Below are 26,256 nucleotides of genomic sequence, written 5' to 3' on the forward strand. Positions count from 1 at the left end.
TTTAGCATCGATCTTTTATACATGTGAACAGTGGTGATATAATTTTTTAAAATATTTTATTTAAAAACTTAATAAAAATTTAATAAAATATTTAATAAAAAAATAATAATAAATATTTTAGGTTATCTGCAATAAGTTATTGATTAAAATATATTTTTATATCTATATTTTATAATCTCAATAATAAACAGCATATTTTTTTTTTAAATTAAAAAAAAAGTAGTTTTGTAGAGTGTTATTATAGAAAGATTATTATAAAAAAAATTATTTTAAACTTATTATTGGAATTTATTTTGAAAAATATTAAATATTCCTAAATTTGTATACTACAATTAAAAGCTTTATAATAATTGATTAAAAAAATCACGCATTTTCCAATAAATATTATTTAATTTTAAAAAAATCGAATATTTAAATATACATAATAATATGAAGACTAAAGAATTAGGTGTATTGGTTCGAAGGAGAAGATATACACGACACTAGTTTATTTCAAATCCGGTTTTTAAATTCTAGAATATACAAAATGATCATTTTTTTAAAAAAGGAAAACATTTAAACACTTCTTTTGGTTTGAAACTTCAATCTTTTAATTATTTTTTAAAATATTTTATTTTCTTTAAAAAATACGTTCTTTGTAAATATTATATCGTTTAGAAATTATTAGAAATTATAATTTTTCACACGCTGGACTCATGCAAAAGTTAATTAGGCGTAAAAAATATGATATACACATTCTACAATGGACAAATACACATTGAAAACACGATACAAATCTCTTTATTCCGCGCTCCATTTAGTCAATCATCCAATCTTCTTTCGCGGTTTGGTCGAAAGGTTATAAGAAATTTTTTCGTCAAAGATTTACTATCATTTGTGAGAAATTTGTCCAAGCATTTGACAATTTTCCTTAAAACTCTGCTGATCGTAACAATGTTTCTATCGTTAGTGTTTCCTACCTACAGTAGCGACAAAGCGGGACATATAAACAACCTTAACGGTAAGCGAAAGGTTTTTAAAAAAATGGCCTACCCAAATACCTTGATATTCTTATATTATGCTTCCGACACCGAAACTATATTACCTTATATCGATAAATGCTTCCGAATCGCTAATTATTCTTCAATGAATTACAGGATCTGTTTGCCTCACATATTTTATAGGGTGAAATTTAAATTAACTAAACATTATAAAAGAGAGGAGTACTACATCATAAAAGACCTCATAATCAAATTATGTAATTTAGACATAGATTATTTGCGTCAAAATCTGTTCAATTCACAACTCAATAGTCATACTTTACGCTTTGTACCGTATGTAAATAGTGCATTTAAATATAAATCACTAAAAATCAAGATTCATGACATTTTGAGTAATAGATTTAAAAACGGGAAACTTTCATCATTAAAATTATCGAAAAATAAGCGCAATTTTATAGAACATGATCGATTCCTTTTATATGTTGCTAATTTTCTAGCCTTATATAACACAACCGATAACTGGTCAGTGTTTGTAATTGATAGGATTACATCAAAATCTAATCACTCTTTTGATATCCCTTTAAATTTATCATCATCAGACAATCATTTTAATTTTTCCCGAATCATAATTATAACACCAAGCAATTATCTAAATCATATATATTATATTGGATATATACTTAAAAAGGACCATACTAGAATTAGGCATAAAAGGCGAAAATATCTTAAGATTAACAAGCATTCAATTATTAACTTTAACCTTATAAAATTGTACTCCAAGTCCACCGTAAAGACATATTATACCAGATATTTTCAAGCGAAATCGCCCACATATCACTCCCAAACTGTAATAACACTTAAAAAATATTTATATTCAAACATTAGGTTTACAATGCCATCACCGAAAAATATTCGGCATATAAAACGCAGAAAAAGGCAATCAGAAAACTCGCTATATCCAAATTATGAGCAAGGAAATTATTTAATGCAGCCGGTGAAATATTTTCCATTTTCCAATATATTACCAAAGTTCGATAAAGATGAAATCAGCAATGACATAGAAAAAGTAAATAGAAATGATTTACATCATCTACTCAAGCATGAAGCCAATCAAATTTCGCTCAAAGTTAGTTCAAGTGCAGAAAACAATTTTACAACTTACAACATATCCAATTTAAATCAAGACTTACTTCCCAAACACATGGAAAATATTAACACACATAAAACTCATGTATATTCTTCCAATACTCATTTCAAACTCAAAAGGGATGTTATCAAATCCATTTGCCAGACTCAGAGATATGGTATTCAACAACCTAACGCAAACCCTGTAAATATTAATAAACCTAAAAATATAGTAAAACGAGGTGATAAGCAGATTCAAATGCTAAAAAAGACTTATCTATCCTTCTGTGATGCATATCCGGTGTATAACCTATTAAGCCAGCAAGATTTATTTTCTATAAAAGACTTAACGCATCCTGTTTCCATTAATTCCTCAGCCAGCTTGATTCTCCAAAATTTTAGCTATATATCCAAAGGTGCTTCATATCAAGATAAATCAGATACCGAAACAATAAATTTCAAGAGATCAAACGTATTCGATTCATGCAAAAACACTTTGAAAAAATTGAACCGTCTAGATACATTAATTAAGAAATCTACAAAGGATTTACATTCGATTCTGACACGCATCGATTGTGACATGTATTCAATCAATTGGAACTGTTCAGAATGCGAGGTAATTGTATCTATTTATAATCTTGATTAATATAAACAAATCATGTAGATGAATAAAAAAGTTTTCCAGGAAAATTGAGAATATTCCCATATTATTAAATATTTTGTATAGGTAAGTGGCAAAATGGCTTTGAATTGTGGAAGAGAAAAGTTAGAATAAGTCACCTTACATTACTTGTATATAATATTTACCGAACTCTTATTTTTTTAAAAAAATATTTTTTTGACCGAAATATTAAAAATTGAAATATTAATTTAGGAAAGGATTTTCATAATAATATATTTTTTTTGATTGCTATTAAAAATAAACATAACTTAAATTTGAAAAAAGATACTTGAATTTTTTGCTATATTCTGTGAATTTTAATTTAGAGGGCTGAAAATATAAATGAACTAAAATCACAATTTACAAAATTTTTATATAAAAAATTATTGGTCATGAGATTCGAGATAAATATTTCGATAAGGGGTAATATCTTATCTAGCACGTTGGTCATAGACCTACCCAAAATGAGCGAACGTGAATTTTATGAAGGCCTACCCTTCATAAAATTGTGCCGATTTTTTTTCTCAAGGATACCAAAAAACCTGAAAAAATTGATTAATATCTAAATAATTGCTATTTGAAATATAATATTAATTCAAGTAAGAATACCTGCTTATTAGGTAATTCCACTTTTTAAAAAATATTTTAAGTCTCAAGAAATCTTATTATTTACAATGTTTCCTAATATTAATATTTTAAATTTATGGTCTCATGAGTGTTGATATATATGTGTTGTACTTACACTATTCAAATTCAAAGTGCAAATTTACATTCTAGGCGTTATTTAACAAAAAAATGAAAAAAGAAGGTGAAAGACAAATTGATTAATATTGATATAATTTTTATTTATTTAAATTATAAAATTAACATAAATATTAATTTCTCCCCAAAAATTTGAATTTGTAATTGTATAATCTTTTTATAAGGAAAGTTTACGAATTAATATATTTAGTTTTTTTAAAAAATAAGAGTAATTTCGTGCAAATTACTTTTTTGTTAAAAGCATGTTTATTGTTTATACATATATACTATCGATTTTTTTTATGTCGCGGTTAAACATAATAAATTTTTGTTAAGTCTCATATTTATCCTTAAAAAACATATTTTAAAAAAAACGCAAATTCTTATCTCCCATTTAGTAATAAAGAAACTCGGATGATTTAACTAAATAAGCAAGTTGTTTTTCAAGAAAAAAAAGCGCTATATTAGAAAATAGTTCAGTTATATTATAATAAATAATATTATTAATTTGAGTTTCGTTGCTGGTCACCCATTTGGGTAACTGAGTAAAATATAATTGAAAACTCATTTTTTTTCAGCAACGAAATTTTCCGATTTGAAGCATAAAACTGGATACAACTGATCCCAAATATCTAAGCTCCGATCATTTAAGCTGTTTTTAAATATGGTTCCACGACAATTCGGTGCGGCCACAATTCAGTACGGCAACAATTCGGCGCGTATCTAATACAGTTGCAATTTATTATAAATTTACTAGTATAAAACAAAAGGATGATTAAATATAAGTCATTTTAAATGTTGGTCCTATTAATTATTTCTTTTTTATTTACTAATGTGTAATATCAATAAAAAATTTAGTAATATTAAAAAATTAATAAACCAATATTTATACCCTGAATTCTTTGGCGGACCAATTTAGTTATTAAGTATTTTGATTAGTGTTGTTAAACGGCCTGATTAAGATTTTAGCCAAAATAATTTTATGTAACAGGAGATTTTGCGTATAGATTGCAAGGTTTGGCTCACTATCTCGAATCTTATATTATTTTAGTTAAAATCTTAATCGGTCGTTTTTAAAAACATTAATATTGATCCAAAAAAATTCAAATAATTTTTTAGAAATATTGGTAAGGGATTAATAAAAGGGAAGTCTCATGCTAGAGTTGGCATTTTCCAATCATATCTATCAGATATGAAAATAATTATTGACTTAAAAATATTTATTTCTTTAAGATTGACTCATTTTATTAAAAATCCTCAAAATAATTTTAAAAAAAAAAATGTTATATTTAAATCAGGGTTTCGAGCCGAACAGCGAAATCGGAACGAACCGTTATAATTTTCTGAACCGTAACCGAACCATTATAAAGAAAATATAAAAGGAATGAACCTAACTGTTATAAATATTTTTAAACCGATTTAACCCGGTTCATAACGGTTTTAAAAAATAATTAATTTTAAATTATTAACCTAAATTTGAAATTTCCTTGAGAAGCAATTTAAATTCGTGATTTCCTATCAAATTAAATTTTTTAATATTTAAATCGCTATTATCTAATTTTTTTTGGATCAACATATCTTATAACATGGTAAATTGGTTCACCAAAGAAATCTGGGTATAAATATTTGTTTATTAAATTCATTTTTTTTGATATTATTAAATATCTTATTGTTTTTGCGCAATTTATTTTCATTTAAAGATAAAATTTAAAATAAAAAAAATTAAATCCTAAATATACAAAATTACATAATACATTAGCCTTAAAAAATAAATAAATAAATAAAAATATAATATATACAAATGAATACAAAAATGTAACTTACAAGTATACCTAAAATGAATTATTTGTTATTCGATATTCGACTCGATTCGATTCATATTTTACGAATATGAATAACACAATTATCGAATCGAATTTGAATAAGGAAAATATATTATTCGTCGAATAATTTTTTTTCTATTATTCGATCGAGATTATTCTACTAAAATAATTTATAGTATTATATTAATAAATGTTGAAAAATAATTATATATATATATTAGATAATTAGGAATTACTTGAAATTATTCTTATTTAATAAAATTTCCTAGTGGAATATTGAAGAAGCATTTTATATTTTAAAAATTTTAAATAACGTCATAATCCAAAACAACATCAGAAAATTCTTTTATGGACAAAGGTATTTATTTTATGGAATTAATAACACATACACAATTATAATAAACTAGTAGCTATCCCTTCAAGAATGACGGGCGATGCAGATATTTCTCCTTTGTTTGATGATGGAGAAATCATAAATTTTACTTTTTGCCTAAATTTTTACCACTTTATTTGTAAAATATTGCTAGATGTGAGTTTTGTATTTTTAGATTGCATAGCTTTTTGACAATCTATTATTCCCTACAATTTACTCATATACAAGGTATTAATAATCTATTAACTTTTTTAAAATAATGTTGGGGGTCATTTGTAAATTTTATGAACAGTTTTTATATTTAAAGTAAAACTTATAAATCCAAATCATTTTTGTAAAAAATATTTTATAAGTAAATCTGTATAAAATTTAATATAAGTACATGTAATTTTATTTTTAACTTATATCAAAATTAATTAAAATATATTTTATCATTTTGTGATAAATTTTTGAAAGCTATCATCTCATATACATTTGGTGATAGTATAAAATCCGAAGTATAGTTAAAAACTTTGTGTTTGAAGAATTGGTTGTTGTCAGATATGTCTTATACATGATATAAATATTATATTTATTTTTCTACATTATATATAAATATACTATATATGTATGCTTCTATTTTATCATACTAATAAAATTAGTTAAATTTTACAAAATAAATTTTATAATCGATCTTTTTTAATTTATTGTTAAATAATATTTTCGAATCGAATATTCGACGAATCAAATCGAATAATTATTTTATTATTCGTACGAATACGAATAATGAATTATTTGATTTAAACGAATACGAATAATGCAATTATTCGATTCTATTTTTGTAGGGTATACTTACAAGGTATATTAATTTTAACAAAATAAAAGCTGGACATAAATAAATATATTTTAAGTTTTCAAATTATAAAACAAGCGACATGTATAAAAACTATAATAAAAAATATTCCATTTTAAGATATAAGTTTTATATTAAAAATTATAAAAATCAAAATTGAGATTTTTGTAAAAAAAAATGAAAAATATATTAATAGGACGAATCCTTAACATGACTTCTATTTAATAATCCTTTTGTTTTATACTAATAAATTATTATTAGATAGGCACCGAATTGAAGCTGCGCAGAATTTGAGGGCTTAATTGACGTGATACCCTATTTATTTTAACCAATCTTTATACACTTCACTCCTACCACTGGCCTATCTAGGATTTTCATTGGGGGGGGGGGGGTCATTTTTAAAAAAAATTTCTTTGGGTTTTCATTTTTTAAAGAAAACCCCCCTTTTTTCTCGAAAAGATATAAAATGGTCATTATGTTTAAAAATTATCTATATTATATTTAAAAAAATGTATAGCTAATTATTCATTTTTAAAGGAGAGGGAGGTGGGGGAGAGATAGGGAGGTTATGTTTTGAGATTATTAGCTTAAAATGATATTTTTTAAAAATCATAAATTTTAGCACCTTTGTTAAGGCCCTACTTCTTTGTTTTAGATTAATAACGTCTGTCGCCGCAAATATAAAGACTATAACACCGAATAAAACCAAGTAGATAATACTTTTGTATTTCAAAAATAATTTTTTACATTTAAGTGATAATAATTTTCATCAATTAAATTTTTATAACTGACTTCAATTAATTCTAAAAAAAATTATAGATATTTTTGCAGAAAAAAACCACTTATCTCCAATAATTTAATTCTAGTTTTTTTTTAAAAATATTTTATTAATAGTTTTTTTCCAAGTTATACCTTTGTTTAAAATTGTTATAAAATAAAAGATGAAAATGACTGCTGGGTTAATGGAGAGCTTCTAAACACTATTTACAAATCTTAATTATCAGATTTTTATTTGAGAAATTATTACATAATTGAAAATATATAAAAATTCCGATTAGGACGCTTCCTTCTTTATAACGAGTATTGTTTAATATTATTTAATAGTAATCATTAATTATAAACTCAAATTTTAACTATTTCAGTTAAATTTAAAAAAATCTACTTTATGGCGAGAAGAGGCTTTAAGAAAAGATGAGCTCTCCTACTCCTATTTTATACTACTATATTCTAATATTTTTGAGACGCTTTGGAAATTTTTTTAATTTACAATTTTATTATTATACTTACTTAAAATTTAAAAAAAACCGTATATTTTGAAATCTGTGGAAAAATAGGCATTTAACGACAAAGTAAAGTTTTATACGAGTTATAAATAAACAGAAAATAATATAATGAACATGAAAATAAATAAAACAATAAAAATGTTAATTTAAAGAAGAAAAACAGGGTTGTTGTACCAAGACCAAGTTAGTAAATGTTTTTTTAAAAAAAATATTATAATAAATTATTAAACCAAACTGAATTTATCATTTTTAAAAAAATGGCCATAAGATCAATTTCAATACTAATGAACTTAACTTCTTATACAGTTATTACAAAAAATTATATGACATTTTCGACTTATTATTATACTAACAAGGCTTCTACTTTATTAAAATATAAGCATACTGGTTTTTTTAAAATATAACCGAACCCTATCTTATTATTATGTTTTCATGGGATCAGATAAATGTTTGGATTTAACCAGTTGAGATCATTTTTAAAACATACTTTTGCTAAAATTAAAATTCACTGTATTTTAGATCTTCCTAATTAATAACTTGCTAAGCCTCAATTCAGGTCTTAGCCTCTCAGAGAGTCCGAGCATTAAAAAAACACTATTAATATTATATTGTGATAATTTTTATTAGTTATACATTACACAATTCATATTTTAGTGAGGGAAATCTTCATCTATTTTTTTGATATGTTAATTGAGGTGTTGTTATAACTATCTACTCTTGATTAGATCGCTATTTGTGTAATACGCGTTTTTATATTGAAATTAAAGTAGACTCCTAAATTAAAAAAGGAAATATCGTACCCATTAAAAGTGACACCTTCTCATATAATATTAGAAATTAAAGGCATGAGCCTCGGAGATCGTAAACTTGTCTCAAGGGACAGTTTCTCTAGCTACTTCCAATACACACTATAATATAACTTATGGCTTGGTGGAAATGTATTCTAGAATTAAATTCCTCAGGCAGAGTTATTAGAAAAAATATACATTTACTTGTATAGGATTTCTATAATTGGTCGGGGGGGGGGGGTCTATAAATGGATCTAAATACATTTAAAATGATATAATAAAATATATTTTTTAAAAAAACATCGCATCTTGACGACATTTTCTTTAAAAAATTTAAGATATTTTGTAATGTAATACGTTTTAATTATCATTTTATGTTTTCGATTTATTCTTTTATACCAACGTTGAATATAGAAGGGGGAGAGGTGTGGTGAATTATTTGAATAATTATCCAATAGAAAGATGATAGATACAAAAAAGATAGTTTATTTTATACCCTCATAAATTTTTCAAAGGGGGGGGGGGGTATATATAATTTTAATACCAAATTAAATTCCTTTTTAAAATAGTCCGGAAAAAATATTGAATATATATTTTTTTAACTACTATTTTAAAATTCAAACGATTATGTTTACCTTACCAAACTGATGTGCCAAACGTATTTTATATATGATTTATTAATGGGTTATAAAAAAAATATAGAAATAATTCTTTTTGACAAATACAATTATAAGAATTACGATTTGATAAATTTTGGAAAAAAAATTTCTAAAAAATTTAATTACCTATAATCTAATCAGAGAGGTACCGATTCATTTTTTAGCCAATACCGATGCCAAAACCAATCATGATACTAAAACACTAAAGGTCAATATCGCCGAAACCAAAACCGTTAATGACCTATACTGGAAATATGGGTACATCATTGTTATAATAATTATAATCATGGATTGCTGAGCTGACCATAGAGAGGTTACATCATTTACAAAACAGAAAATTTACTAGTGGCAACCCCTTTCCCCCTTTAAAAACTTATATTTACGTACATAGGCGTTTTTACTCAGTTTTTAATAATAATGGTCTAATTATCAAGATTCTAGCTGTAAATAATTGACAAATACTATTTATTAATATCAAATGCTATTTATTAATATCAAAATTTATAGAAATTAATATAATTGCAATATATATTAATCAGGAAATTATTATAGTGAATAGTTGTTGGTTTTATAGTCTAATTATTTTTGAAGGCATTATGATATAATTTTATTATAAAAATAATTTATCTGTTTGGCGGGGAACTTTTTGTTTAAAATCACTATTGTATGCAATATATGTAGTTTGGCCGATGTTTAGTAATTTTTGTATATTAGAATAGGCCTATAATTTAATTACTATATAAATTTTTACAGCAATATATTTTGCCCTATTTCATCCAAAAATGTAGTTTATAACCTTTCAATAAATTTGACCCCCATTCGATGCCTACCCCCTTAACCCCTTCAAAAAATTTGGTAGCCTCCTACCCCCCCCCCCACCCTTACCTCCCAATCATGTGGTTGAACAAGACATTTAGAAGTGAAGATTAATAATTCTTCTCTTACATTACGCAACAAATATTGTTTCAAGGATCATTAAGCAAAATATATTATATAAAAAATGGTCCCAATTCATGTTCGCGCAATAGAGGTGGATGTAAGCCAAGTGATAACATGAGACCATTCCACCATACGAAAGAAATGTGGAATATTCATTTATTTCTTTTTTATATTTTAAAAAAAATTACCATCAATTTATTAGATAAATCCTGCGAAAGAATATCGATTTTTTTGTGACAATTTTTTTAAAAAAAAATTATTTGTTCTTATATTAATTTGAAGGAATTTTTTTTTTATTTTCTTATTCGTAAAAAGGACCTGAATATATTTTTTTTAAATAATTTTTTTTAAAAATATCATTATTATAAAAATATTTTAATGCAATGCAAATACTAGAGGCCACAAATAGTGGCTGTTTAAAAAAAAACAAACGTGATAAAGAAAACAGCTGATTAAAAAATAACCAATTTTTCTTAAAAAATTATTTTCTTAAAAAATTATTTTCTTAAATTAATATTTTTTATTTCCTAAAAATTAAACGAAAGTAAAAAACGAAGTATTCTTCAAAAAAAAAAGGACGCTTTCACAGTTCGTCAAAAAAAAGGAAGTGGTTCATCATTTTTTACAAAAGTTTACAACATTAATACAAACCAAAAAAGGTTCATAGCTCGAAGGCTGAATAGCATAGGCTAAACAGGAAATAAATTTCAAAAAAATTAATCCGGGTCTTGACACGGCCAGAGCTATTATTAGTAAACCCTCTGCGGGGAGGAGGATAGGGGGTGGTGTGCAGGGCCTAGTTACTAATTTTGAGGTTGACAGTTCAGATTGACCCACATCCCACATTTTTTTTAAAAAGATGAATTCTCCTAGACTCCACCCTATTATATTTTAAAAAACACTCTGGCCTAATTCGAAGAATATTTAAATATAAAAATATCAGCCTCTATTTATAAAAAACTAACTTGTATGCAATTATTTGTCTAACTTAAGCACTCATTAATGTTAAAAGAAATCGATAAAAGCCAAACATTATTCATCTAAAAATATAATTTTTTTAAAAAAAAATCTATTATCAAATGTGAAATTTATAATTTTCTATTAATTTTTTTCGATTTCTTTTCTAACTGCAAAGAAAATACCTAGACCATTAAGAATAACAACCAAAATTCACCAATTAAAATTAATATTTTTGAAAAAAAATTGTTTTTAAGTTTAAAATTTTGAACTTTAAAACAGCTGGATTAGAAATTATTATACGGTGAAACCATGGAATGAAATTATTTATATTGAATATTTTTTTTGCAATTTATATACCAATAATACAAAATAATAAAGATAAAACACATTCTTCGTTTTTTTGCTTTAGCTTAATTTTTAATTATTTTATATAAAAAAGATAATTAGCTTTAAATTTTCTTAGAGAATATCAATAATAATACAATATAATTTTATTTATAAAATTTATAAATGATAATGATATAAATAAAATAACATTATAATTTATTTTATTATTTTTAAAGTATTAAATTTCGGATATCATAAATTACGAACATAGAGTTAATATGAGCAGTATTGGTGGCAAATGCTATCAGCTTCAATTTATTTTTTTTGAAACTTATTTATAAAAAAAATTTTTCGTTTCTATCACTCATTGTTGGTTACCATTTTCTTTTCATAGATAGGTGGACCGGGGTTATATGGCAAATGTTTTGCTCTTATGCGACAAAATTTTATTTTTATTTTATAAGATTAAACAAATTGTATTATTGGATAGCCTCATTATTAGACCACAAAATAAAAAAAAAATTTTCTAACTTTTATACTAGAGACGCTATAAAGTATTAAGTAAAAGTTTTGATTTTAGTATTTACCAACGAATCTGGGTAAGATGGCAAACCTTCTGGGGTATAATGATGCCCTCTGTGGTAAAATGGCAAATAAGTTAACCCCACAAAACCTAAAAAATTTTATTGGTATAATGAATATAAAATTAAAACAAATTACAAATATTTAAAAAAATGTTGGTCTTTACAATAAAGGCTTACATAAAATAGACAATTTCTGGCACAAATTATATAAGCCCATTCAGGATAATTAGTGCACTATATCAAATCTTTGCGCTTTTTAATGTTGTTTTAACTTATTTAACACATTACACAATTCCAGAGTTGTTAAAATAGCGCTTTTTCCAGTAGCGTTAGCTTTAGCGCGCTAGAAAGTAACAAAGCAACGCGCTACTTCGCTGCTTTCAATTTTATATAATAAATGCACATAAAAACTGTTAAAATGTAATTCATATATTTATTTTATTTAATTTTGAAATTTATTTTTAAAAATCTACATTATAAATCTATAGTGTTGACAGATTTGATGGAAAACATTTCCATATTTTTTAATTTATTTAAAAATAAAATTATTTGACCTGCAAAAAATTGTTAAAATAACATATTTAAATATTTTTATCAACTTTTACAAGTTAAATAATTTTATTTACAAACGAATTAAAAAAATATGGAAATGTTTTGAATTAAATCTGCATAAATTGTAGTTTTCAAAATAATTTAAAATGTCGATAGTGATTGATATTGAAGATAATTTTGGTACAGGTCAAATCGACAGAGTAATTTCTTGGGAAATGTTATAAATCCGAACTTACCTCAGGGTGTTTACTCAGTAGTGGGAGAGCAATTAAGAATTCAAAGTTTGTTAAATCTTTCTTTATTAAAATAAAAGATTAATTCTAATAATAATGATGTTTAATTACTTACCCTTGAGTACCTAAAATATATAATAATAATTCTAATTTATCAAATTGTATATTTACCTTTTCTTTATTAACTCTTTCCTTTTTTATTAATTTTATCTTCAAAATGTCATCCAATTTAAAAAATAATAATAAAATAATTTTCGAAGAATCCAAATTATCCAAAACTGAACTTCGAAGAATTAAAAAAATATATATATATATATAAAATTAAACAATTTTCGAAGAATCAACTATATAAAAATTAAAATCTCATTATTCAAATATGTAATTCTTAAATCTAGTACAAATATTACCAATTTTCGAAGAATAAACATATAAATATTAAACTATTATTATTCAAATATAAAAATCTTAAATTTCGTACAATGTTAAATATACATAATAACAAAATTATAAAAATGTTAAATTTCGTACCATCTTAAATTTACATAATACTACATCTCCCCCTTTAATTCTCCCTTAACTCCATCGAGTTTGCCGCGGTTACCATGTTCCTCCCTGGTGCATTCGCATTACTATACGTTGTCAACTCTATACTTGGGCAAAACCTAAGTTTGTGTTCACCCCCGCACGCCCAGCATTCCACTCTCCTTCTTGTGGTATACGGCGCTATTCTGCGACCCCCTCTCGTTGGCGTTTCTTGTATCCAATCTCCGTATCTTTGTTTCGCTTCGTTCCTAGCGGCTTCTACCCATCTGTTGGATTCTTCTGAACCATCAACCTCTCTTATCTCTATCTTCATTACCTTGTTACCCACTCTAACATAGGAGGCCATCTAAATAAAATACTTTATACACATATATATATATATTCTTCGACTCTTATTTCTCTATACTAGGTTAGATTTTCTTCTCTAACTCTTTATAAAATATAACTCTCCTAATTAAGTCTAACATCCCTTTTATTTCCTACAACGTATGATTCTCCTACTATGTCTATCATCACGTTATTCCTTTCCAAATTATGATTCTCCTACTATGTCTATCATCACGTTATTCCTTTCCAAATTATGATTCTCCTACTATGTCTATCATCAATTTATTCCTTTCTAAATTATGATTCTCCTACTATGTCTATCATCAATTTATTCTTTTCTAATTCTTCGTATAATTCTCATTTCTCTCTAAGGCCTTAAGCTTCTACACCTTACTTGCTTCAGGTGCCTTGTAAAGGTTCCTTCTTGTCCTTCAATCTTTACTTCTACTTTTTTCCTTCCTATATTTTTGCTTATTACACCCTTCCCCCATTTAATAGGCCCATCAAACAACAATACCCACACCAAACTTCCTACTGGAAATCTTTCACTATCTGCTTGTTCTCTCCTTATCACTTTTTCCTTTAAAAAATCTAATTCTGATCTCGTCTTTCTTCCTAAAAATATTTCAGCTGGTGACTTTCCTTTTGCTGTTTCCGTACTGTTGTATGCTAACAATGATAACCACCATTGACCTTCTCCATATTTTGCCTTTTTCAACCAACTCTTTACTAAAGCTACCATTCGTTCAGCTTGTCCATTGCTTCTTGGGTAATAAGGTGGTGATAATAAATGTCTAATATTCCACCTATCACAAAATTTATCAAATGCTCTACCTTTAAACGCTGGACCTCCATCTGATACTATCGTCTTCATCAACCCATATTTGCCTACAAAATCCTTTATCTTGTCTAAAGCTACTCTTGTTGATAAACCTGAAACTTGCTGACAATCTATCCATTTTGAACCTGCATCTACCATGATAAAAAATCTTTTCTTCTCATATTCTAAAAAATCTACATGTATTCTTTCGCATGGAATGTCTGTCTTTGGCCATTTATCTTCCTTATTCTTTGCTGGAACATTAGCCCACATGTTACAGGTTTCACAGCTCCTTGCTAACTCTTCTATTTCCTTATTCATCTTAGGCCACCACATATATTCTCTTGCTTTATTTTTCATTCTTTCTATGCCTTGATGACCTGAATGTATTACATTTAAGGTTTCCTTTCTTAATTCATTCGGTATCACTAATCTATATCATCTCAATAAACAATTGTCTTCTATATTTAATTCACTCTTAACTTTTTTAAACGCTTTATCTTCATTTTTCCATTCTATATCTCCTTTTAAACAAGCTTTAATTCTTATTAATTCTTCATCTTTTTGGGATATCTTATCTACTATATCAAATGTTATAGGTTTTTCTCTTGTATCTATTCTCACCGCTCTTATAATATTACCATTTACATTTTCTTCTTCTTCTATATATTCTAAACTATTGATTACTGGTTCTTTGTCTTCAATGTCTTTATTAAACAATCTTGATAAAATGTCCGGTAAGCAATTTTGTTTACCTTCTCTGAATTTTATTTCAAAATCGAAATTACCAACTAAAATTAGCCATTTTTGCAACCTGGGTGAAATCATAAGTTCCTTATTCTCTTTTTTAAATAAATCTACCAACGGCTTATGGTCCGTATACAATAAAAACCTTTTTCCTATCAGATATTCCTTACATTTCGTAAGCCCGAATTTCACTGCTAGAGCCTCTCTTTCTATCGTTGAGTAATTTTTCTCAGTGCTATTAAATCGTCTCGATAAAAATAAAACAGGTTTCTCCACATTATCTATCATCTGCAACAAAACTCCTCCTATACCTTCATTAGAAGCATCTACTGCTAAAATAATATTTAATTTCTCATTAAAACAACTTAAAATCGGCTTCTCTACCATCTTTATTTTCAACTTTTCGAAACTTTTCTCCTGTGCTTCTCCCCATTCAAACTTTTTATTTTTCTTTAATAAATCATACAACGGTGTAGCAATTTCTGCAAAATTTTGAACAAACCGATGATAATAATTTGTTGCTCCTAAAAACGCTTGTACCTCCGCTTTATTATTCGGGGCTCTCATATTCATGATCTTATCTATATTCTTTCCAATTGGCGTAATCTCATTTCCCTTTATAACATGTCCTAAATACTTTATTTCTTTTACTCCAAAAACGCTCTTCTTCAAATTAGCTTTTAAACCATTTTCTAATATAATATCTAACACTTTAACTAATCTCGAATTGTGTTCTTCTTCTGTTCTACCAGATATCAAAACATCATCTAAATAATACATTATTCCTTTTATTCCTTGAAATAACGCCGTCATCGTTCTTTGAAATATTGGCGCTGATATTTTCAAACCAAAAGGTAATCGGCAGAATGCAAACAAACCTCTATGAGTTGTAATCGTTAGTATCTTACTTGTCTTTTCACTCACCTTAATTTGCAAATAAGCATTCGAAAAATCAATCTTTGAAAACAGGGTGTCTCCTCTTAAATTCGCTAGCAGTTGTTCTATTCTAGGTAGTGGATACTTTTCATTTATTACGCACTTATTAACTGTTACTCTATAGTCTATACACAATCTTAAACTGTTATCTGGTTTTCTTATGGGCACTAAAGGTGTTGCCCATTCACTATGCACTATTGGTTTTATTATTCCGTCTTTTAACCATTTATCTAATTCTTTATCTATCTCTTCTATCCAGGAAAACGGTAATCTTCTTATGCCGCAAAACTTAGGCCTATAATTTTCTTCTAATCGTATATCTACTTCAAAATTTTTCAGAGTACCTAATTCTTCTTTAAAGACTTCATTATACCTATTCAAAATAATCTTTATTTCTTTTTCAACAATATCTTCAACAACATTCTGGTCTACCATATTATTAATTTCTTGTTTAATTTCGACTGAATTTACCTCTATTGTTTTTGTATCTCTTGTTTTCTTATTTTCTTCTAAGTTGCTTCTATATTTGATCAAAAATTCTGGTGTTCGATTTCTAAGTTTATCGAGAACTAATTCTTGTTTATCCTCTATAATAGGTAACTTAAATCTATCGAAATCTATCCTTTCACTATTTTCATCATTACTTACAGGGATAGTATCGAAAAATTTCCACCAATTATAAACTGGACCTAACGTTCTTATATCATCCCATCCTAAAATCGGTTCAATCTTCAACGTCGTTATCCACAAATTTATACTTTTATTAACTCTTGGTAACCTTACCCTATAATACCCTAAAATTTTCACCATGCTACCATCCAATTGTTTGGCTCTTATCTTTTTAGTAACAAACTCTTTCTCTGGCCAAAATCTCATAAAATCCTTTATACTTATTAAACTAATTTCTGCTCCTGTATCTAATAAAAAACAAATTTCTGCTTCCTCCATGTTTATCTTTACTCTAGGGCATCTATTTTTCATTAAAAAATTCTCTAATTCCATCTTTAGTACGTCTACCCTAGTTGCCTTTTTAATTCTATATATTTCAAAATCTCTACTTTTTATCTTTATATCACTTCTATTAATATCGCTTGAATTATAATTATCAACGTTAAAGCACTTTTTATCATCGCAAAATTTCTCGTTCTTATTACCATAATTATTCTTACTTGCACTAGCATTATCAACATTATCCAAATTATCATTATTAAAATTAAAATCTTTATTCTTATTTTCTACTAAATTATCAACGTTACCAAAATTATTATCATTACCAAATTTATCATTATAATTAACATATTTATTCTTACCTGAATTAAAACTATTAACATTAGAAAAATTATCATCATTACAAAATTTATCCTTAAAATTAAAATACTTATTCTTAACTGAATTAAAATTATCAACCTTAGAAAAATTATTATCATTACAAAATTTATCATTAAAATATTTATTCTTACCTGAATTAAAATTATCATCCTTAGAAAAATTATTATCATTACAAAATTTATCATTAAAATTAACATATTTCTCTCTTAGTCATTTATTGCAATTTTCTTGTGTGTGTCCTTCTTGGGCACAATTATTGCACCTTACAATTGAATTGTTTACTCTGCAACTTATAGCCACATGGCCATTCTTGCCACACCTCGCGCATCTTAGATTCTTCGTTATCTCACACTGGCGCGACATGTGGCCCGGCTGACCACAACTATAGCAAATTATCTGTCTGTAATTATCCGTTCGTATGAAGTTGTTTATATTTCTTTTCTTATCTTCCTCTCTTAATATATTCTTAATATTTTCTAACTCTTTAATCTCTATCTTAACGTAAGTCGTATTTCTTCCTATAATTAAACCTAACGTGAAACTTAAAATTAGCACCAAAAATATAATTATACTTATATTTTCAAGTATTAAACTTAATAAATTTATTTGCGTAATATACATTAAAGTGTACTCAATAACCACTTGATTAAAATAATTTTAAATAATTTAAAAAAATTGTATAAATATAAAATTACTACTATAATAAATAAAAGTAATAATAATTTACATAACATAAAATAGATTTGTTTTTACCTTTGAATTCCTACGTGAATATCTAACAGGCCCTGATTTACTTCGGTCCAAATTGTTATAAATCCGAACTTACCTCAGGGTGTTTACTCAGTAGTGGGAGAGCAATTAAGAATTCAAAGTTTGTTAAATCTTTCTTTATTAAAATAAAAGATTAATTCTAATAATAATGATGTTTAATTACTTACCCTTGAGTACCTAAAATATATAATAATAATTCTAATTTATCAAATTGTATATTTACCTTTTCTTTATTAACTCTTTCCTTTTTTATTAATTTTATCTTCAAAATGTCATCCAATTTAAAAAATAATAATAAAATAATTTTCGAAGAATCCAAATTATCCAAAACTGAACTTCGAAGAATTAAAAATATATATATATATATAAAAAATTAAACAATATTCGAAGAATCAACTATATAAAAATTAAAATCTCATTATTCAAATATGTAATTCTTAAATCTAGTACAAATATTACCAATTTTCGAAGAATAAACATATAAATATTAAACTATTATTATTCAAATATAAAAATCTTAAATTTCGTACAATGTTAAATATACATAATAACAAAATTATAAAAATGTTAAATTTCGTACCATCTTAAATTTACATAATACTACAGGAAAATGATGATAATATGGAATTTCCTTCTCCTGAATTCACAAAATATTTCAATCGCGATAAAAATATTAACACAGGGTATAAATTTCATTGTAAGATGAGCCGGAAGGTTATATCATCAAACAAGACTAGTATTTAACGAAGAAACATTTAAAAGTAATATATCAAACAAATTTAATATCAAAGTATAGCCCAATCCTTAATCTTTAAAATAAAATTTGAAAAGCTGTATATCTATAATAGTTTTTGAGCTAGATGAGTTTATGTGAGTTTATTTTCTGGCCCTGTTCAAACATGGTGCTATAAGATATTATTCAAGAATTTAATTATAAATTATAATAAATATTAACATTTCATTTTATCAGACTCATCTATGGATTTTAAAAATGCTTAAAATTAACTACTCATCAAATTTATAAACTTTATTATAACATGCTAAAAAATAACCAATTCAATCTTTTCACATCTCAACCAATTTTGAGAGAAACTAGTTCAATAGATAAAAAGTTAAAGGGTGGTGGCCTGGCCACTCCAAACATGGTCATTTATACCACTACCCCCTACATAATTTTTATTCTAATTATTCCTGTTATAATTTTAGACTCAACCCTAGCCAGAGATAATTTTTCTAAAATAAATAATAATACTATTGAAAATCCTTTAGACGCATTCTTTTGAATCTAAAAACACTCAAATAAAATTTTTGTTGGTTTTTCTTTTATAAAAATAGGTATAATAAATTTAATACTCCATTGCGTGCTGAACCTATTATTTAGTCATAGCTTATACTTTCTGATGTCGCTCTAGATTTGGGGATAGCAGTATGGAAATGTTATTATTGAGATGCAATAAAAAATAAACAAATTATATATATTTGAAATTTTAGATATATTTTTTATTTGTGGAATTAGAGTTACGTAAAAATAATTTTAAAAAAATTATAAATTAAAAACGGTAGTGATAGTGATAGCGCTACTATTAAAATTATCTTTAACAACACTGCACAATTCAAATTTTTTTTTAGAGAAAATCTTTTTTACATTTAAGGAAATTATATGAAGTTGCAGTAATAATTTTTGAAGATGTTTTCCCTCATTTTGGGGGTTATAAATCTTGATATATAGGCCTAAGCCTATGACAATATTTTCCCACCAAAAAATTTTCACCCCTTCACCCCTTCTCCCCTCTCCCTCCACACTCCTTAAATATTTTTTAGCAAAATCTTCAAAAGCTTAACAAAATTATACCCACTACCCTCCTTCTCTTACCTCCCTTCAACTCCATTTATAATTTAATGACAATCTTAAATTATACACCCCCCCCCCTCCCGTGGTAATATTGTGTGCTATCATCGTTAAACAGTCAGCCGGTTATAGACTCATCAGCTGTTCCGAGCTTATATTAGCGTTTAGGATATCATTAGGAATAACGTTATCCAAAATGGTTATTCTCTAGAAAGATAATCATAATGGCTTTAGAAAGAGACATGATAATTAAATTTAAAAATCAATAATATAGTTGATTAAATATGTTAAACTCGGCTAAATATCAGGGTTTGTCCACAAGTAGAAAACCCACTTAAAATATATTGTGATGTCATTGCTCCTGGCAATTCATGTTTCGCATATTTGCCATATAAAAAATGCGAAAAATCTATTTTATAAATATCTATTGACTGTAAAGATCATGAACATATGATAGATAGTATTTATAGTTTAGCTCGTTTTTACCTCAGCTGCCATATCACCCCGTTCTCTCTCAATGCAAAGAAATATTAAAAACTTTTCGCTAATTCTAGGACTTAGTTTTCATTATTTTAGCGCGATCGAAGCCTTAATATCTGAATTTATACACTTAATAATAATAAAAAATTTATAAATTATTTTGAATTTATAGTTTTCAAAATTATTGGTTTTTAATTGAAAGATTTTGCTTTGTTTTATAAAAAAAATAATACTATAATAACATCAATATATTTTTACTAGTATGTAATATATATTTAATTAATTTTTTAATCCCCGCCTAGTTATAATTAGGTTTAAATAATTTGTTCAAAATTAATTTGACAAATATAAAAATTATGTACAATATATATAAAATAACTCAATTTTTTTATAATTAATATTATCAGAAATATCCTAATATTTAAAAATTGAGGCTTTCGTGTTTTTCCGTAAATTTCATATGATGCATTTAAAATGGTAATGTGTGAATTAACAAACGTTTTTTTGTGTTAAAAAACGCAATATTAATTATACCCTAAACTCAATGCCGCTATTTCTGATAACAAAAATAACCAAAGTCACCTGAACTCTTATTTTGGCCGCTTTCCCCTGTTAATAGTATTATTATAAACTAATTATAACTCCAAATGAATAGAAAAAGGAAGATTTAGATGTTCAAACCTAAAAATAGGTGAGTCCGCATGTTTAGGAGAAAAATGTATTGAAACGGGTCCAATGCTAAACCAAATATACGGATATTATTATAGTTAAAATAAATTAAATTATAAACTAAATAGAATTGCTAACGCCATCAATTAATGATCATGTCTAAAATATTAAAAACTAAAGACCGATTACAATTAGTTAAGGGGCATCTTGGGGAACAGAAAGTTACTCCGCTCCAATTTATTTATAAACTATCATCCTACAAAAGTCAAAATTTAAATCTAATAATTGGGTCATACATCATTAGCTAAAAAAGATTTGAAAAATATTTATCTTTTAACTTTTGCGAAGGCAAATATATTTTTTAGCATACTAAAGTAACAAAATTTATAAATAAATCTTTAAAAATCCTATTAAATAGATTTTAGGAAAGTTCTTAATTTTTAATTTGCAATTTTTCAGATAAAAACATGAAAATGAATATGATTTTAATTGAAATTTATAAAATTAAAGGTCATATTATTCATATTGATGATTGGTTTGTTTCTAGCAATTATTGCATATTTTATTTCGAGATTGTAAATAATTTTAAAAGAATAGATACAAATCTAAGAGTTAAGGTCAACAGTGCGGTACGACCGAAAAACCTTAGAACCGGACAGGACCGGATTATATTTTTTATAACGTTTCTCAACCCGATCGTAATTGGTCATCGGTCCAGTTCTGGTCGTTAAAATTCTTTAATTGGTAAATATTTTAATTTGAAATCTTTTATCTTTTAATAATAAAATGCGTTGTAATTATATTTAAATTTATTTCATAATAATATCAAATATTTTTGAAATTATTAATAATTTTACTATTCAGAATATAAGATTAAAATATAGAATATATTAATAAATGTGTCTTATTTTAATAAGAAATCTGATAAATTAAAAAAATGTAATTTTCCTACCCATTTATATTAAAATTAGAGTTATTTTTTTAATTTATTTTTGTTAAAGAACCCCAAAATAATAAAAAACAAAAGCAAACCAAAAAATCTCATGACAAAATATTTAAAAGCTCCTGGTTTTCCAGGATTTAAAAAAATCGGTTAAGTCCTTTGATTTAGCTCTTACAGGTCTTCGGTTAGTTCTTTTATTTCGCTTCTGTCTTTTAACTAATATAATTTTTTTTTAAATAATATGAGATACTTTACTCTAAATGATTTTTAATTTTTTTTTACAAAAATCTTTAAGATTTCAAAAGATCCATTAAATAAATTTCATTTACTTAAATTATTGCCTTTTATGATGTTATCAGTAAATTAATATATTAAAATCCCTCTGGTATTATAAAAATATGTTAAAAAAATTAAATTGAATTTATATTTAGACCCCAATTTGTGAACCAACTAACATAATGTGATGGACCAACTACCGCGCTACAGGATACGTTGGTCCAAATATAAATTTTCGAATTTATTTTTTTTAAGAAAAATAAATTATAATTATTTTAAAAAAAAATGTTTAAATGGTTATTACTTTATGATTCTGAATATGTTTTATTACCTCAGATTATTTAATATTATGGAACTTATTTAAGTATTAACGGAAAGTGGTATCTGTAATTTTTAAAAATAAATTTTCGAGAATTTTTAAACTATATTTTTAAATCAAATCTTCACATATTTTTTAACATATATACTCAAACAATTATTATAATTACCTTCTCATTTATATTTAAACGAGTCAGATGGCAAAAATTATTACACATCCTATTATATTAAATTTTATAAATTGAATTACATGTTTTAAAAAAATTAGGGATAAAATTTAACTAAATGCTCTATTTATTTAAAAAAAATTTAATTTATGTAAATAATTCTTTATAATTCCAATGGAATTGGTTATATAAAGAGCCATGTCAAGAGTTTTAGTCGCCTTAAGCCAAAATGATTTCGTGGCAGTTTACTCCCAATTTATTTAAGCTTTCATATTTCTTAAAATAGGAATAGTGATTAAGCTGCTTAGAATATGAATTGGATAATATATTTGGTGGACCCTGAAATAATAAATTTAATTGGATTAGATTAATCTCAAATTTTAAAGTCTGGCCTGTTCATAAATACGAAAATAATTCAATGACAGCAAAATAGCTTCAAACGGTTGAAGTTAGAGAGTAACTAGCTCTCATAAATAACAAATATTATGTTTAATGGTTTAAAATTTTTGATACATTTCTCGTCCAATATAATAATTTTTCGCTATTATGCTTATAGTTTAAATCCTAATAAATTGGAACGGATATACATATGTATTTAGAAAATACTTTACAGTAAAATAAAAATCCAAATAGTATCCACAGAGAAATAATCTAAATTTGCACTATATAGTTGTATATATATTATTTGGTCTCTACGATGCGGATATTTTAAATATATGCAAAAGCCATCTATAATGCAATATTATAACTACGAATAAACATTATAGTTTATGAAGCTTATATTCTCTTTTTAATGTTTGATTTCTGGTTTCAGAAATCTTGTAATTTATAAACAATGTTATCTGTTTTAATTTTTTTAAATTTCTGTTTGTTTCCCGATTTAAGTATTCCCTTTAATTAATAATTAATTATGCGACCACTTTTCCTAAAAAATCAACTTTATTTTTTTCTACTTTTTTGTATATAAAAAATATTTTTCTACAAATTATTTTAAATTTTTTTAATAATGTTTTTTTGACCAAAAAATATATTAAAGAACAAATCGATACAAAAAACATGAAAAATTAACATGCTTTTAAACATGGAATATTGTTAACTAAAGTGGTGCATGGGGTTTATCTCCTGTTTAACAAAATACCTTAGCATTTTATATTCAATCTAGTTTTTAATATTTTTTTTTCATCGCTTGTGGTTCTAAAACGGTGTAAAATGATGAGCCGGTGAGGCCCCCCCTCCCCACTGGCCACCAAAATGAATCTATTTTACGGGCCATCAAATTTTGTTTCATATGCAATTTTAAAATTAAAAAAAATAAATAAAGAAATTTAAAAAACATATAAATATAAATTATGCTTGATATTGCTTAAAGTCGTTTATTGTAAATTATTTTTTACTCTATACTATTAAAGCACACATTCAAATTGGACAAGTTCGTGAATAATTGTCTTTTTTTTGAAAAGACTTGTTGAACTGGGCCTTATATTTTAGACGAATTTTGAAACATGAACATACTTACTCATTTGTTTATGACAAACGCGTTCGTTTTTTACGTCCATTCAATCTAAAAAAATTTAATATGTCTATTTTAAACAAACAAAGATCTAAAATAATCTGTCAGTTGTTTCCTTCAGATATTCTTCAGCATATTTTTATTTCTGACTAACGTCAACTTTTACCAAAATTTTAAGTATCATTTTATAAATATATACATCCGATATTTAAATTAAATAAACATGGATAAGGCTACCGCAAAAAGAAACGCTAAAAAATACATCTATATCATATTTAAAGAAAGCGATAGAGTAGCCTAGAATTATTTTTATTTTTTCTAGTGGAGTAAAGATTTTTTAATAATTTTTCACTATTCAAAACGTTTATCGAAAACGGAATGATTAAAATGTTTTACATTTATCGCCAAATAAAATATAAAACTATCTTTCATGTATCTTTTTTGATAATAAACTAAAACAAATTTAAGATTTTTTAGGTAAAGATGAGATAATATTATTAAACCTTTCTTACAATAAAATAGTTGTTCTATAAAGCTATAATAAATCTAGTTTTGAGATAATTTAGTACATTGAATATTAATGTATTCAGCTTTATTCTCAACAAATTATAACTTTTTGGATAAACGATTTTTAACTATATTATATTTTTCGAAGGCTAGAAATCCTTTAAGTCTCCTTCGTACGATTCTCATTTCTTCGACCTAAATTATCGCCTCTATCATATTTACCTTCAACTAAGGATCACAAATTAATATGATTGGAGCAAATTATATCACCTTTATGCAATCCTTTGATATATTATATATATTCATCAATAAATAGGCATTTCTTTAACCTAAGTACCAATTTTTTTCTCTTCTCATTATTATTTATTTACTGCTTATAATATTATTTGTACTATTGTTTTGCATTCTTCATTTTAAATATCCTTCTAAATCATTATATGCTTTTTCTTTTTTATACATTATATCTTTATTAATGATAAAAATTAAGTAAGTAGAGTTACAAGTTATATATAATAACAATATAAATATTAGTTTAATAATATATACTTCATCATAATTTTAACATCATATGTTAAAATATAAGAATATAAAATTAAAATATGTAAAAAGGATTATTATATACAAAAAAAAATAATTAAAAAGGATTTTAAAAAAAGTTAGGATAGCTCCGTAGGAAGGTGGCTTCCAATGAAACTGATGTAATTGGATTTATAAATAACAGTGGAGAGTCTTTTTAAGGCAATAACCTTCCTTGAGTTATTTACGAATAAAAAAAACCTAGTTCCTTGAAGAAGGTTAAAGCACGGCTACCAAATGTGGCTAATGTAGAGGAGATTATAAATATAAAAATGTCGCCTTGAGCCATCAGTGACGAAAAAAAGGACGATCTAGGGTTACATGCTTGATAGTAGTTGTGACGCAGCAAGCAACAACTGGAATGTCCCATTCCTTTTGTTTGCAAGTAACAGGTAAAGGGGTGTCAATAAGAATTCGATATTTCCATAGATCCAATGCCTGAATGTGCGACGAATCGTTCACAGGTTTACTTAAATATAGAAACGATTGGAAAAATATTTCATATTATCAAATATATGAATAAATATGAGTATTTAAAAAAAATAAAGTAATAAAAGATTATTCTTGATCATTTCGAGATAAAAGGTTTTTTTGTCTCTTCTTGGTTTGTTTAGCTGTCCATATACAA

The 26,256-nt window shown here is 25.6% G+C and overlaps 1 protein-coding gene across 4 annotated transcripts in view; it reads left to right on the forward strand.

Moving 5' to 3' along the window:
• Positions 1-263: 263 nt before the first annotated feature.
• Positions 264-26,256, forward strand: part of LOC135931357 (uncharacterized) — a 57,116-nt gene continuing 31,123 nt past the window's right edge. For 3 of the 4 annotated variants that reach the window (XR_010573020.1, XM_065468410.1, XM_065468411.1), the window contains exon 1: positions 264-2,721. Coding sequence is in view for 3 of the 4 variants with exons in the window: in XM_065468410.1 (XP_065324482.1) it covers positions 724-2,721 (1,998 nt within the window). In the remaining variant the exon portion in view is untranslated. Of the gene's footprint in view, positions 2,722-4,085; positions 4,234-26,256 lie in introns of those variants that run through there. The other variant, XM_065468412.1, reaches the window with a different exon arrangement.

The sequence above is a fragment of the Gordionus sp. m RMFG-2023 genome, chromosome 1 (genome assembly GCF_954871325.1).
Source record: "Gordionus sp. m RMFG-2023 chromosome 1, tfGorSpeb1-WG-v2, whole genome shotgun sequence".
NCBI lineage: Eukaryota > Metazoa > Nematomorpha > Gordioida > Chordodea > Parachordodidae > Gordionus > Gordionus sp. m RMFG-2023.